This window comes from Maylandia zebra, linkage group LG23, assembly GCF_041146795.1.
Source record: "Maylandia zebra isolate NMK-2024a linkage group LG23, Mzebra_GT3a, whole genome shotgun sequence".
Classification (NCBI taxonomy): Eukaryota; Metazoa; Chordata; class Actinopteri; order Cichliformes; family Cichlidae; genus Maylandia; species Maylandia zebra.
In genome coordinates this window covers 3,677,927-3,693,541 of record NC_135188.1, presented here as the reverse complement: position 1 = coordinate 3,693,541, position 15,615 = coordinate 3,677,927, and the positions used below count along the sequence as shown (strand labels likewise).

General features: G+C 42.4%; 1 protein-coding gene across 2 annotated transcripts in view; it reads right to left on the bottom strand.

The window, feature by feature from the left end:
- Positions 1-11,452, bottom strand: part of trabd2b (TraB domain containing 2B) — a 74,142-nt gene extending 62,690 nt beyond the window's left edge. Inside the window, exons 1-2 of one of the 2 annotated variants that reach the window (XM_076880377.1) lie at positions 10,979-11,452; positions 7,867-8,436 (exon numbers count right to left, since the gene is read on the bottom strand). In XM_076880377.1, coding sequence (XP_076736492.1) covers positions 7,867-8,436; positions 10,979-11,092 — 684 coding nt within the window. In that variant the 5' untranslated portion in view covers positions 11,093-11,452. The remainder of the gene's footprint in view (positions 1-7,866; positions 8,437-10,978) is intronic. The other variant, XM_004555012.6, reaches the window with a different exon arrangement.
- Positions 11,453-15,615: the final 4,163 nt, after the last annotated feature.

Genomic DNA, 15,615 nt, shown 5'->3' with positions numbered 1-15,615 from the left:
CCTGCAAAATGTTGTTAACAACACTGCAGACCAGAGCATCTGCAGTGTTGTTAATGGTACTGGATCCTTTCTCCTGCTCGCCTGCTTCTTGTCTTTCTTTCTTTCCTGCCTGCTTGCCTTTCTGATTATCTGCTTTCTGTCTTGTCTGTTTATTTACCCTCTGGTCCTTACCGCTAACTTACTTCTTGCATGCTTTTCTCTCTGCTGGTTTTGCTTCAGCTCACAGGTACTCCTCTAGAGGTGTGCAAAGGGAGTAACTGTATCCAACTGTTCAAGGGATGATAGGACTATAGGATTTATGTGCTCCCTAATAAAGTTTATGAGTGGAGCCTTGCTTCAAGAGAGCCAACTGGTCGTTTCACCTTGGCTGAGAGACATTCTCAGTCAGAGACAGAAAAAAAATAGCATTAGAATGAAATTGTTCTGTTATTTGTTTTTGTTTTTTCTGACAAAAACATTACATACATTATAATTTTATAATTTTTATTCACTACAACCCTGAACTTTTCTACACAAAACCTGACTGATGTGAATACAATGTAACAAGGGTCTCAGAAAATACACAGTCTTTACTCTGACAGCTCTGTGGTACAAAGTCTGTGAGATGTTCTCATGTTAGAACAGTGCAGGTAAATGTCTTTTGAATTCACAGAATTGAACTGTAATCATGTCCCCTGCCTCCATAATGCTAATCAGAGAGCTTGACTAGCTGACTTTTCACAGACAGGATCATTTGATGCATTATATTGTTCTGCTTAGTTTACAAAAATGCCACTGTTGTCAAAGAAAGCCGCTCACCTGCTATCTTACATCTACATTATTGAATGGAGGTAATCTTAACTCTCACAGGTCACCTACTCCCCTTGAACCAGAAAGTTGGAGTATGAAAATTGTATTTTTGCTGCATACAAATGACTGCTTTCTATATGAGACTTCTAGCAGAAGGAAATCTGTTTTACACTCCACAGAGCCAAGTGTGAATATGTGCCATGTGTGACGCGCAGTATTGCCAAAAAAAATGACGTACATGTGCCCCACAAGTCTGACTGCAAAAACACATAAAAAGCGGGACTACAAAAATATTATTTGACTTACAGGATAATGCAGGTAAAGGGTGTGAGAGTGAAAATGAGCTTGAACATGTTTTTCTGAAGGGGGGTATAGAGAGGTGAGCGTTAGAGGGGCAGGGTACAAGCAGAGCTGAAGTGCTCCACTGGGTTGTGTATAATGGGGACAGGGCGTTGGGGGTAGAAAGGAGGAATCACATTAAAACTGAGTTCAGTGTGAGGGCTCCGCTAATGCTACCTAATCCTGACAAGCCTGCATCACACAACACACACTCATACACACAGTTGCTCCCTACTGGCACCTATTTATGATTGTTGGCCACCAGTGTGTGTGAGAGGTGTGTGAGGTATGTGTGGCTGATGTCACAGGCTGACTGAGAAGCTGAATTCATCTTGGACCACCAAGTATCTGACATGGAAAGTTGCATGCCATGGCACGCTGGCAATCTATTTTTCCATGTTCACCTCTTCAGGCTGATACTGACATGCCACAATGTCCGGTTAGTTAGTTGTCAGGCACTACTGTTTTACGCTTTGCATGTGTACGCAAGATATTTTTTATGTCTAATTAGATTTAAGCCCTCTGTGGCCCCCCTTTCTTCTGTGAGGGATTCTGTTTTGAAGATTGCTTTTTGGTTTTTTTGTTAACTTTTTTACTAAACTGAAACATTAATTTATTTGTGTAGACACACATGTGACACGAACCATGCCGCAGAACACAGGATTATTTGCCTAACCTAATTTGCAATGCCAATTCCTAGATGGGCATTAAAATTAGGAAGTGGTCTCTTTAAGGATGGCACTGTTCATAGCTGAAGGCATATGAGGGTCAAAGAAAAGGCTGATGGCTATAAAAACAAATGATAAGAGTCATATGTTATTCCTTTCACAGTTCCCAGATCTCCTCCCAGTTAAATATTTATGGGGGATTTGCACCACCATGTTCAAAACACCAGGAAATCTCTTTTAAGAGAATTGTTTGTGGCACACTAAAGGTACCTTTAGAGCAGGTGGTTGCCCAACACCCATAAAATCCTTGAGTTATGATAAAAATCATTATAAAATATTGTCTGAACCTTATACAACTAGCAAATCTATTTTGTTTTCTGTTTTATCCCATCTAGGCATGAAGATTAAAGATATGCATCAGGAAAGAACAGAATTATGAGAGAAATTTCTACAACGAAAGTGTAGCTTTTTGCGCTGCTCACACCCTGATCCTTAGATCTAGCAGGGTTAACCTGGTTAAACAAAGGTTATAAAACAACAATGTCCCAAAAGACAACAACATTCCAGAGGGGCCAAGTGGGTCTCTGAGGAAATCAGTCGGTCACATTCCTGTCTGTGATCAATCAGCCTCTGGCCCAGACAACCTGAGATTGACTTCAGCCACCCTGGAAACTACCTGCCCTCCCCATAGAAAGCAACCTCCAGCCTTATGAAAATCAATTTTCCCTTATTGTGATGAGAAAATATCAAAGTTTAATATGTGTGCTTGTGAATGTTTCTTTGAGTGTACCTGAAGATTTACTGCAATTTCCACAGTTAGGATGACAAAATAATTATAGAGAAGCTGGCTATAGTGTGTGTGTGTGTGTGTGTGTGTGTGTGTGTGTGTGTGTGTGTGTGTGTGTGTGTGTGTGTGTGTGTGTGTGTGTGTGTGTGTGATCAAGAAGAGTGTGGAGTTTAGATGAATTCACAGTATGACAAGAGGTCTCTACAATTTACCCTGACAGAAACCCTCATTTCTCCACCAAAGGGAGAATGTGGGCGAAGGAAGGAGGGAAGGCTTTTGGCAAAATAAATTCAAAAGTATGGAAGAGCGCTTCAACCTGCCGTGCTTAACTCACTGCCTCGGCTTAGCGACAATGTGGTGGAATCATTACCTCAGGTCTCTCAGGTACTCAGAGGGAGAAGGGACGTGAACTCTGTTGGAAGCAACGAATAGAGATACTGCACCGAGTTAATAGACGAGCACATGGGTTTACAGGTTTTTTTGGTTAGACTGAAGTTAACAGTACACTGTTGATTAATGAATCTTGTTCATAAGTCCAAGTTTTACAGATCCAAGGAAAAAAATCAAACCTGGAAACACATGCGCTTTGGGGTATTCTTATTTATTTAGTAACGAGAGTTTGCTTAACTTTCTCAACTTAAAAGAAACACTGAAATTGCGGCACTTAAGTTCAGTGGATTGATTTTTGTAGTAATATTCTCCCATTACTTCTTGATTGCAGCCTGCTATTGAACACCACAGAAGAAACATTTTGTCTCGCAAAATGACTGTAAAAATACGAACCACGTACAAGAACTGTGATCTATTCTGTTGTCAAGCACGCCGCTCCTGTTTTCACATTGTCCACATCCTGCTTCTGTACCTCCCTCAGCCTACAGAGTTCTGGCCTGTACATAATTGTCTAAGTGCTTCTAGATGGCAGTGGGCGATTTGGTCATTTAGGGGCCTATTAAGTCATTAGTGCAGCAGAGGGACTGCCTTCTGCCTGCCGACAGGACCAGATGATCAACCTGATATGTGTTGCCTTGCAGTTTTTCAACAGATTCGCGCAGGTAATTATAGCTTCAATGTAAACCACCCTCAGATGTCACGCTTAAAGAGGGAATGCACGTCACCAGCATGCTTTAAAGACAATCTCCATCTCTGCTTTTCCTCCTCCTCCTTCTCTCCTTTTTCCACTCAGCCTATGCGTTTGGATTTGTGTGTGCGGATGAGCAATAGGTGAGAAGCGGGACAACCAGAGCCTCGGGACATGTCAGAGAAAAGGATACGGAATGAAGAAGAAGGCAACAGAGACCCAAATAGAGTGAGGAGGTCAGAGGAAGTTAGAGTATAGTGCAGACAGTCATCCTCTGTGGCCAACACAATTTCTTTAAACCCAAACTTACAATGTAAATATTTGGATATGGCTAAGGTTGGTTGCTTAATTCCACCCTTTAAAGATGTGCTGTTTAGGTGAACACGGTCCAAGGAACACAAATCAAAGTATCATTCATCATTTAATATGACGCATGAGAATCTTATTTTGATTTCATTTCTGTAAACCTCGCCCAGCTTTTGGAGCCATTCATTACCCTGGGTTCTCAATATTACATTCACCGCCTATAAATGCTCATCATCTAAGTGCCACGCACAGCCAAAAACCTCAGTATCCCCACAGAAAAAGTCATTCGCCGTCGAAAGGCTGTATTTTATTTTTACCATTTCACTGCTTTTAAATCATCTTCAAAATTGCTGATTTGTATCAGTCTGAATTGGAAAACCAAACACAAATCATATTTAATATCATATAAAGTAGTAGTGACTTATGGGAAAAGTCTAAACACTGTTAAAAGGAATGTCTTTTTTTCCCAGACAGACAAAAGTTTCACTTTATGGTCGCTGTGTGTAAACTCAGCGGTTGCTATCGTGTATTTTTTATTATATGTTTGCAAGCACATGTTGGAAAATCTTAATGTCATCACTTTGCACATTATTTTACCATAAAGAAATACATTGTTGTGATACTTTGGCCATCTCCCCAGGCCTGAAAGTGCCCCACTGTGACCACAGCATGTGTGAGGCTGCAGCGTCAGCACAGCAGAAAGCCTCAGGCTGATGTCTGCTCTAGCAGAGGAATGCCACAGGAGCTGCACTGATTGAAATAGACACATCAGACTGTCACTGCATCTGTAAACAGGGCGCCTCCTAATCGGGAGGAGAACGCCTTCTTACTCAGAGGAAACTGGATTCACCAACCACCCTCCCGTCTCGTAATAACATTACCCAATCTCCTTTCAAGCCTAAGGTGACGGCACTCGAATCTGTCACCGGTCATCTATCTCTCGCTCTCTATTTGCGCAAGTAGCTTGAGCTGATGGAAACTAATGGTCAGAGGTTGAACAAGGGACTCCATCAGACTGGTCTCTGTCTGCCTGCTCAGCAGTGCCCAGGCTGACCTCAGCAGACTGCCAGTCTCCTTACCGCTCTGCTGCTTGTGGCTCCGCTACCACCTCCCACCATGACCCATGACCCCCGCCCAGGAGAAAGGCGCCACCGATACGATGCAATTTCCCTTTGACGTGGTCCAGTGGTCTCAGCTGCCAAGTGACCCAGGCAAAGTAAATATTGTTGCTTATCACAGGCCAGCGCCACCACCAAATTTCCCAAAAGAAGTGTTGGACTAAATCAATTTTTCTTCCATGTCCCAACTCCAAAAATGAACAGACTCTAGGTGCAAATAAGCCAGTGGAGTTTGATGTTGTGCATTAATAACACATGGTACAGTTGCTATTATTATGGTGATAGTGGCATTTACTTGATAAGTCATTATGTAATATATGTATCTACCCTTGAGGGAACAAAAGACATACAAAGAGTGTTGGTTATGGAGTGTACACTCTCTCTGCTGACTGCACTGTCTCCAGCCTTTTCCAATCTGCGCTGAAAGCACTTGGTACCGCCCAGCTGTCAACCTACATCGGCCTTCAAAGGACTGGAGAAGAACCATGCACCCTGCCTGCCTTTGTTTCCACAGCCTTAAACTGCCTCTCACAGAGACATCCACACCTCTCTGTCATCTAAAAAGACCAGAGAGAGGTCTCAGACAAACTGCACTCTTGTTAGACCACAATTGTCTAAAGAGGGTTCTGCTATACTTGATATCTCTCTGACCCTCCCACGCTACCACAAACACCACCACTAAACAGAAGATTACTGCTTTAAACATGCCTCCTCCTCCTATTCCAGAGAGGATGATATATTTGCCGTACCACTTTTCAGCCAAAAACTGCTTCCTCTAAATTCATGAGTCACAAAGCAGTGCTTCGAGACCACCCATCTCCCAGGAGTCCACTGTACTGGTACTGTAACAGTGGGACCGGGCCCTCCACTGAGATACCTACAGTGTGATAGGTGATAAATGATCAGTGATCACGTTTTTAAGAGCCTCTCTGTAAAGTCAGAGTTATGGGATGGTGTTAAAAATGTACTTTTTATTGGGACCAAATTATCTGTGAGCCAGCCAGGTTTAGAGTAACTCCCATTTTAGCTCTCCCTTTGCTTATGTTTCAGATTAGCATTAGCAGCAACAAGATGCCGGTCACTCTCCATGCAGCTCCTCCGCCGTCTTTCCCCTGTTTCTTCCTCCTTAGTCAATGTATCTCTGACTTTCTCTCTCTGGTGTTTCACTTCTCTTTCCCCTGATTCCCACCCACGCATTTTCTGTTCAACTTTTGGTGTATCCATCCTTCTGACCTCATCGCTGTTATAGTCAAGCGTAGAGGGATCCAATCAACCATAGTGTTCAGATTAAATCACAAATTATTATAATTGAGAATAATGGTTTCCATGTCAGTTTCAGTTCAGTTCTCATACATGTCTGGAAGCAAAGGGGGTTGGAAGCTCTGGAGTCGGTGGTGCCTATGTACAGGTTGGGTGAAATTCAAATTATTTGTGATAAAAGTTCTATTTAATGTGCTTATCTGAATTTGAAAGATCGTCATATGATTTTGTTTAAAGCCTTTTCATGCAAAAACACATCTCAAAGATTAAAGTCAAGTCAAGGTTCTTTAGAAACATAAACGCTATTTTCTAAAACTGGACGTGTGCTGCTTCTCAACCATGTTTGGGTGTAATTTAAGCAGTGTTGTTTTTAGGGGCAGTGACTGTCGCACTAAATGCAGATCAACATTAAATACACTAAAAACAGGAAACATATTATTACCCTTAAGGTAATAAGAAAACGACACCTGTACGGCACATAATAGACATAAACACTGAAAAAAACTCCCAAAGGCAGTGGCAATATTCTCCCGAGAAACATAGTGTGCCTGCCCTAGCTTATTTCTAGGGTTAGTAAAGCTCTCAGGCATGTGCAGGGCATGCAACGCGACTTTGACAGCGTAGTTAGGAGGTGCTGATGAAAGAGGAGAGGCAGGAAGCCCGCTGCGTCTCAAATTAGCTCCCGAGCCCTCCGTCCTCTCGCATGGAGGTTCAGGCCCTCACAGATTCTCTTGCATTACTCAGTCAACATGGATGTATGAACCTTTTACATGTAGAGCGTGCCTTTGTGTGTAGGCAGTCCACGCAAACGTGTTTGATTATGAATACTTTGTGAACACACATGCAGATTTCTCATTTCAAATTTTGTCAAAAGGCTGCATTAGGGAATAAAAACTATTAGATCATCTTACTCCTTCTTTTGAGGCTCAATAGAGTTTTGTCTGGGAACTCACATGCCCTGAAAAATGTTTTACAGCCTCTATTTTAAGTAAGCTGCTGACTAATTCTTTAAATAGAAACATATTTCCATTGCTTTTTACATGATACAATCAATTAAAAATGCATATGCACCCTGTGTTTTGCTGATCAAGTAATTTGGTAATTACACTCCTCTCAAATTGCAGTATGAGTTTAGGATTACTGCAGAGAGCTTGACACACAGTCTGCATTAATAAATGAGAGAGAGCGCTCCTCTCTTCTCACCTTCTTCAGTGTGTTATTGTGTACTCTCTCACACCCTTTTTCCAGATTCAGCAGTTAAATATGTTTGTGTAGTGAGGTGGAGGGACGTTCATAACCATAAAGCTGTCTACAGCAGACATGTTTTAATCACTTCTTTCTCCTTATGTTGTCTTCTCCCACATTCTTAGTTGCATGCAGTATATGTGTATATATTTTCATGTATTCAGGAGGATAAACGATGCTCCAACTTCACCAAATTGTTCTTGTCATTTCTTCGGCTATTCTGGCTGTGTACACACAGGAAAAATAAAGGCAAAGACAGTCATTTCATCCTCTTACCTGAGAGAAGTTGAGTCCATTGAGGGGATGACACTGCTCCTCCACTTGCTCAACTGCCCCTGTAGTCTTTCCCATTCGCTCTGCCTCTTGAGCTAGAAACAGGTCGAGCACTGGTGTCCCCCTGGACCGGACGTCCCATTCTGTGAGTGAGTTTACCATCAGCATTACCCACACAGGCCTCTTCCTCTCCCAGTTCCCTGCAATAGCATTGAACAGGTAGTCAGCATACAGGCCTCGGCCTCGCTGGTCAGCTGTCATCCAATAAGGCATCATGTGTTTGACGTAATCAAGATGGCGTTTGAGTCGGCGGTACAGATCTCGAGGTAGCAGGGTCTGCAGGTTTTCTCCGTGGGGCAGTAACTGGCAGCTGGTCAGTTTGGAGATGGTCAGGGGATCAGTCAGGTCCAGCTCAAAGTAAACATTATTGCTGTCATGGAAAGCCTGCTTGGAGCTGTTGGGAATGAAGTCCCAGACTCGGGTGTAGGGCACGTGGATGGTACCAAATAAGTAAGAAGGTGGGTGAGGAGGTGCCCGCTTTACTCTCCAAAGGAAAGAGTTCATGTCACTTTGCTATAAAAAACACACAAAAAAGAAGAAGAGGAAAACGATTTTAACAGTAAACAGAAACAAAAACACCAAAACCATCATGTTAGAGCTCGCATTAAAACTGAAAGTGACAGATTTTTCCTCTGTTGTGGTTTACTGGCTCATGGGCTCAGGTCAACAAGTTAAAAATTTGAAATACTATTTTAAAATTACACCGCAGGAAGTATGAAGTCTAGTCAGCCTGGGGCTGTGCTGCGAGCACTTGCAGTCAGGGAGTTTATAGAGGGGCCTTCTGGGCTGTAAACAGACCCCCGTGTATTGTTGAGGTGCATACCTCGGTTGCCAAAGCCTCTTTAGGCCTGGGAAGCATTTTCAGGGCTGTGGTGCAAATATACTACACTGGAGCTCATAAAAACCATGAAAGAAACCTGCACTCAATTCTGACCTCACTATGATACTTATATTTGGGATTTTACTTTCTTTTTTTGACATCGGGCATGAGGACGAAATGCTGACAGTCTCAAGTACAGCACTGATTTTGTCTCCAAAGTTTGTGTTACAGCTTTTTACTGTTGTGGTTGTCTTTAATAGAAAGAAATGTCAAAATTGAAATTAAATAATCACAGTCGTTCTAAATGAATATAAGGCTCTACTGCATTTAAAACATGTTTCTTATTAGCTGCTCTGCAAATGTGCTTTGCATGTGCTATGACTTTGATGTTGGCATTATTTAAATATGACAAAAAATAGCTTTTATAAACAATATCAAACTTCTGGCCGCTGAGACACAGTGCAATCAGGCATTTGAGGGATGAAACCCATTACTGTAAAATAAAGTTTTTCTTAGAAAATGTTTATTTCTAAAATTTAATCAAGATTTTCTTCAGCTGTGCTCCACTGCATACTGCCAATGCTGCCTTTGTCATTTCAACTTTTCAAATAGCGGTGCTCTTGTGGTATGTTTCTATAATCATCATAATTAATTGCAATTTACATACCGTAATTACTGGCACCAACTTGTGCTAGACAAAATAAATCAAAATGAACATATTTGATTTCAGGGCAAAATTTTTTGCAGACACACTGCGTTTGTTTCTGTGTTTCTAACCTCATTTTCACTCTGGCCAAGGCCACTCGTCTGCGAAGAGTAACGGGAAAGGTTTGGAAGGGATTAATATCATATTTTGGAAGGGCGGAAACTAATAAAGCATTTTGCACGTCCACCGTTAACGACGTGTACTTGGGCCTAACCGTAAACGAAGACGTTTTGACGTGGAAAGTGAGACGGTGTTCGTGTAAGACCTGAAAAGAGGCGAGAGCCTCTCTACTAAGGCAGCTTTGACTTTTCTGGCGAGCCTTGACGCACGGGGTTCCTTTTTATGGGGGTAATTACTCTTAACAGAAAACAGAGACCACTGTACTGATGCATTAGAAATCACATGGAGCAAGCCTTCAGCCATATCTGACAACAGTACTATTATAGGACAACCTAATACAACAAAGTCTGTGATCTGTAAACAACTCCTTAATAATATCTTCTGCACACTCAAGTGCCAAGCGTTTTGTTTTTGTTTTGGACTGTTTCTGGGCTCTTGGGCAGTTTTCATGTGCTGTATTTTTTTTCCAACAGAAAAGAGTGTTGGATATGATTCTTGAAGTCACGATGGCCATTAACTTTCCCCCCGCTCTTTATGTCGAAAATGCAAGAAGTGGAAGTCAGACAGCCGGCTGGGCAAGCACATTAACCGAGCTGGAATATGTCCGGGCTGCACTCCGGCACTTCCTCACGGTCTGCGAGTTCAAGCCACGTCCATAATTTTACCAATATGCCCGATAAGTGTTTTAATAAGCCGCCACAGTACTGAAACACGATCACTTCTGAAAGGTCAATGAAACTTTCCCAAATGAAGTAAGTCACCCGTGGGTGTTCCCACTTGCGTTTGTCACATAAACAGCCATAAAGTTGGCAAACGGTAACAGTTTCTCTTGGCAGTCTCCTTCACGTTAAGTCCCCACTCCACAGTTTTACTGCAGTATAAGGGTCTTTCATATATACCTGAACATTTACATAAACATAACGCACAAAAAGTTATTATTATTATTATTATTATTATTATTATTATTATAACTTTAAGTTATTGTTACTATAAATTTAAGCATAAGTAATAAGAAATTGTAGGCTGTTTTCTTTAAAGTCATATCAGCCTTTGCGCTTGTTATAGACAAGTGTCTAAGTCAGAAAAACAGCCTAATGACAAACTAGACTCTGCGCCCCCCGTCGTAGAATCTCCCTCCAAAGTGACCCAATGCTTCAGTGGAGTTTCGCCATATAATTCAAAAAGAAGTTATTAGAGAGAAAGGGGTGTTTAGGATGAACAGACAACAAGTGTCACAAAGCCGTAGGGTTGTTATTAGCACCATTCAGTTATGTGGGCTAAATAACGACCTTGTCGGGGCCAAATCTTTGCTTGGAGTAGCCTAGATTATTATTAACTTTCAAATACGCGTCCATCCCGGTGCACACGGAGAGTCACTGACTTAAGAAAGCCCTCCCAACACGACTCACCGACTTTGGAGCGTCGCACTGTCTCGGTCTGCCCGGTCGGTCTGCGCCCCAGGGTGCCACAGCGTGCAGCAGCGCGCTCAGGAAGACCCAGCTGATTCCAGGCAGAACGACCATCCCGTCGATGTTATTGGACACTTGTAGGAGTCAGCTCAAAGCGGACTTTTCTCTCTTTTCTCCCCACTCTGTCTTCTCTGTTATTGCCCGGTTTCCCGTCTCCTTTGAAGTACAAAAAAAAAAAAGTTACCGGTGGCCTCTGGGCTCACATGTGCAGGTCGGCGAGAGGACCATTCCGCCTCTTCGCCATTCCCGACGCACTCCACTTGTGAAAGTATCTGTTTCTGCTCTAAATTTTTCTTGGCTCCTTCCAACCCGGTGCAGTCCTGAAGCAGGAGCTATAAACTCTTTGGAGAGTTTGCGCTCCACGAACTTGGAGCGTCTTGACTGGGAAAGAGGGAGGTGGGACGGTCTGAGTGAGTACCCCACCCCACCCATAATACACACAGCCCAGGTTCTTTTAAGAGGAGGGAGCACAGGTTCATAGAGAAATGACAGGTTTCCGCGAGTGAAGCAGCTCTAGCCACGCAGACCCCCAAAACAGTGCAGATTGGAATTAATCTTCTCATTAGCTGCTTATTAAGTTAATTTAGCTTCCATTTCGATGTTCCTGATATTTTTCTAATAACCCGAACTCAGGAACTCGTTTTTTTAAATTGATCCCAATGATCTTAAATGAAATATTTGCTATAGTGGTTTATATACCACAGCCATGCGCTATGATTGGGTATATGTACCTCATTATTATGAGGGGGGCTGTCACCACTAACCAAGAGCCCAGAGGGCTCACAGTACTAGCAGTCCAGAGGTTTGTTTGGTTTGGTTTTCGGCAGAGTCATTTCAAAGATGTAAATGAACACTATTTCAAATGCTGTCATGTGCTTCCTCACCAGTAGGATCCCATTCATCTCTGTCCTTCTCTGTTTGACATGCCTGCAGCAATAGGCTGCATTTGAACTGTATGGATAATCTTGGACCTTATATGCATGATTAATGGATGCAAATAAACAGGTCTAAGAAAAGACAACTGTGAGAAGTCTTTTATTTATCTTCATTCCACCACTCTTCTTAAGATGTATTAGTCATGATGAGGAGCAGGCATTCTGAAATCAGCGCATGTGTTGAGAGATAGTGGCCCCTCTGTGCAGGCACCGATGTCAACGCTCCACTACTCTACTGTGACCTCAGTTATTGTCCAAGTGGCAGACAGCGTGACAGAGTCAAGTAGTGGAAATTTATCATGGGGACCCCTCAAACAAGTGGCACCGAGCCCCTCCCGGCAGGCTGGGCAGACAGACCTCAGACAAGCAGCTCTTTGTCCTCTTTCATGTTCTCCCCTCCTCTCCACTCCTCTTCTCACCACTCCATGTTCACTTCTGTTACTGGGCAGCTCGGTCCGTCTGCACCCTTATTGTATTTTCCATTCAGATTGGCTGTTTGTGTTGAGTGCCTTTGATCAAGTTGTCTTTTAACCAAGTTTCACGTTGTAAAACTGTGACACTTCTGCTCTTTGACTCTTGACTCTGACTACTTTCGTTGGGAGTCATTTATCAAGATTTGAGAGTCTGACAGGTAGAAAAGTTAGCATGTTTTTGCTTTATGGATTTGCACAATGGTCCACTTGAATGCCACCTCATATTTTCACATACTTGAAACAGAAGGAACAACTCAAGAAAACCATGCTAAACAGATCTAATCTCTGCATCCTCACTACTCGGTTTCTCCCTTTTGTGGCTCTTGCTCTGAGACAGGTGTGGGACTTCAGTTAACGGTTTCATCTAGTCTAATGTGGCCACCTGTAGACCCAGGTACATGCTTTAACCACGCCTCGTAGAAGGCTTCTCTTTGAAGGAGCTTTCCACATTCTTGGCTGGTTAGAAGAGGGCTTATGAGCGGCTGGCTGCAGGATATTCCTGGACTGGGGCCAGCACTTACAGCATGGTGCACGTATATAGCTGGGGACGAAAGAAGACTTTAAAGTTAATGTTCTGTTAGCAGATCGCGGCAACGTCCACTTATAGAGCACACATCTGGGGAGGTGTTGGAGAGAGAAGGAGGCAGGAAAGGGAGAGAAAGAGAGTTGACTCGGCTGCAAAAGTATTTTTGACATGTTAAACAAGTCTGCAGCTGAATCCTGCCAATAGGCCTGTCCACACTTTTACTGGCTTTGCATATTTTTCTTTAATATGTCAATTACATCCAGAAGAAAGCATACAGATAGGGAAAGAGTAAATATGAGATTGAAGGCACCCTGTTAATGTCTGTAGCCCTTCAGTTCAAAAGATCTGCTGTCTGCTTGTCCTTGTGGCCGTCCACATGTCTGATATTGTGCAGAAGTCCTGGCACAAAACCCCAATTTTAACTCTGCACCTTTGCCTCAGAGTCATTACTTGTCTTTTGTTATGTAATGCAAGAAGTATTATTTCCTTCATAAACACCACCGGTGCTCTACACCACATGAAAAGAGAACATCCATTTATATCCAGTGAACTGTACAGAGATGTGTAACTGTAACTGAGGCTGGAAATGCATGCAAACTATTTTGTTTATTATGTACACAGGGACCCCTAGTGGTGTGAAGAAGAATTAAGCATGTGCACATTGTGGACAAAAGTAAGAAGAACAAGGTGGGATGGGTACCATGAGGGCATAAAAATTGCGCTTCAAAGAAACTGAGTATGATAAATCTGAAGGAGTGGCTTATAGCTTCAGGCTTCCATACCTCAGAGTCTGACTGTCAAGCTCGAAGGCCCCACTGGACACTCCCTCTTTCTGTCTCTTTCTGGTGTCTCAGCTGGACTAAACACGCATTCCCTTCACTACCTCCACCCATTTCTTGCTCAGGGTCTAATATCCTCTGTCCTCCTTTGAAGACGTCGAGTAATAATATTGACAGAGTCTCTGGTGAAAGGTTATTGTGGTTCCCTTTTCCGGATGTCCTGGGAAAAACGGGGGGTAAAATGTAAAGGTTAGGAGGTGGTAGAGAAGAAGGACAATTTTATGTGGTGAAATATATCAAAGAATCCAAGGAGTGGGCCCAAAATGTATCTGTTTACCCTAGATGAGTAAAGCAGAGATAAAAAGGAGGAAAGGAGTTCAACCAAGTCTAACGTGTAACGGCTATTTTTGGTTAGTCTCCAAGAATTTCTGCTGCCATTGGTGGGTCATGCAGACACTGATTTGTTTGGTGACAGCACATTTGGGTTAAATAGTTTTTCCTAGTAGTTGCAGTGATGTCTCTTGTTGCAGGTCAACACATGCAATTGACGGCCACACGTCTATCTTCATCCAGAATGAGCAAAAGCAGAAGGGGAAAGATGAGAGGAAGAGATACAATGACAGAGGTCATGGCAAGGGTTGTTTTTTCAGGAGTATTGTCTCATATAGATTTTTTTTTAAACATCTGTCATTATTTTGGGGGGAAGTAAAGAAGAAGAGACATGAGTCTGAGTCGGAGAGAAATAGTTCAGTTTAGTTAAATGAGATCAAGATTTGCATTTAGGATGTATTAATATTTCAAAATATACCTTTTAGGTTCTTTTGTCATGCTGTATAATAGTTACAATTAAGTCATGGAAAGAAAATTCACACTTTCACAGTTTCTTGAGATGCTGAATGAATGAATGAAAGCACACAGCCACCCTGTTTCCAGTTATTTGTGTTAAGTGGTTGCTGGCTCTCGCTTCACATTCACTGTGCAGACATGTGAGTTACAGTCGTCTCCTCATCAAGCTCTCAACGAGCAGGCAGATTAGTACATTTCCAAAAATGTTGAACTGCTTCTTCAAAGGAAAAAGCCTGACTGAAAGAGTGGGAAAACAAAGCAAATGTACAATAATTCCAATTTCTACTTGGGGTCACTGAATTGTTTGATTGTCTGAAAATGATTTGAATCATCATATGGGTGATTTTGGGACCGGCGGACGCTCTCCGCCATCATCATCAAGACGCCTAATAAGGGAGTATTTTTGGATGAATGGAGTTGATGCTTTTGGTACATTTCCACAAACTAGAGCTGTTTTGACAGCGTGCGGTGACCACACACCTTACTAATATGCTTCATGTTGAAATTTCCCTTAATATGCGTGCCAGCTGTTGATCACTTTCCATTTAATGATGAAGGAGACTCATCTTATTAGCAACAATGTACTTCTAAGGTCATTGTGGAAATGGTTTCTATGCTGAGATTTTGGTAAAGCAGCAGTTTTGATCATAATTTGTATTTTTTTTTTTGTGGTCATTTTGTATATGTGCACACATACTGACGCTTTCACAGAGAGCCATATCTTGTGTTTGTTTTCTAGAGCCTATAATTCTCTTACATCAAAGGCTTGGCTGGCAAAGTCACCCCATGATGCACTGCACTCTCTCCCACTGATCACTGGCATTGTTAGTAATTGTATTACCCATATCTGGAGCACCCCCTGCTATCTTCCCTCTTCTCCCCCATTTACCCCTGAAAGCCAAAGCTGAAGAGTTGGAGGAGTGAAAAGGCTCGTCCTGCTGTTAAGAAGATCTGTCTTTTGGCTATTTGAATGGTAAAAAAAAATAAAGTATGGACAAATAATGATGTTTCCCTTCTT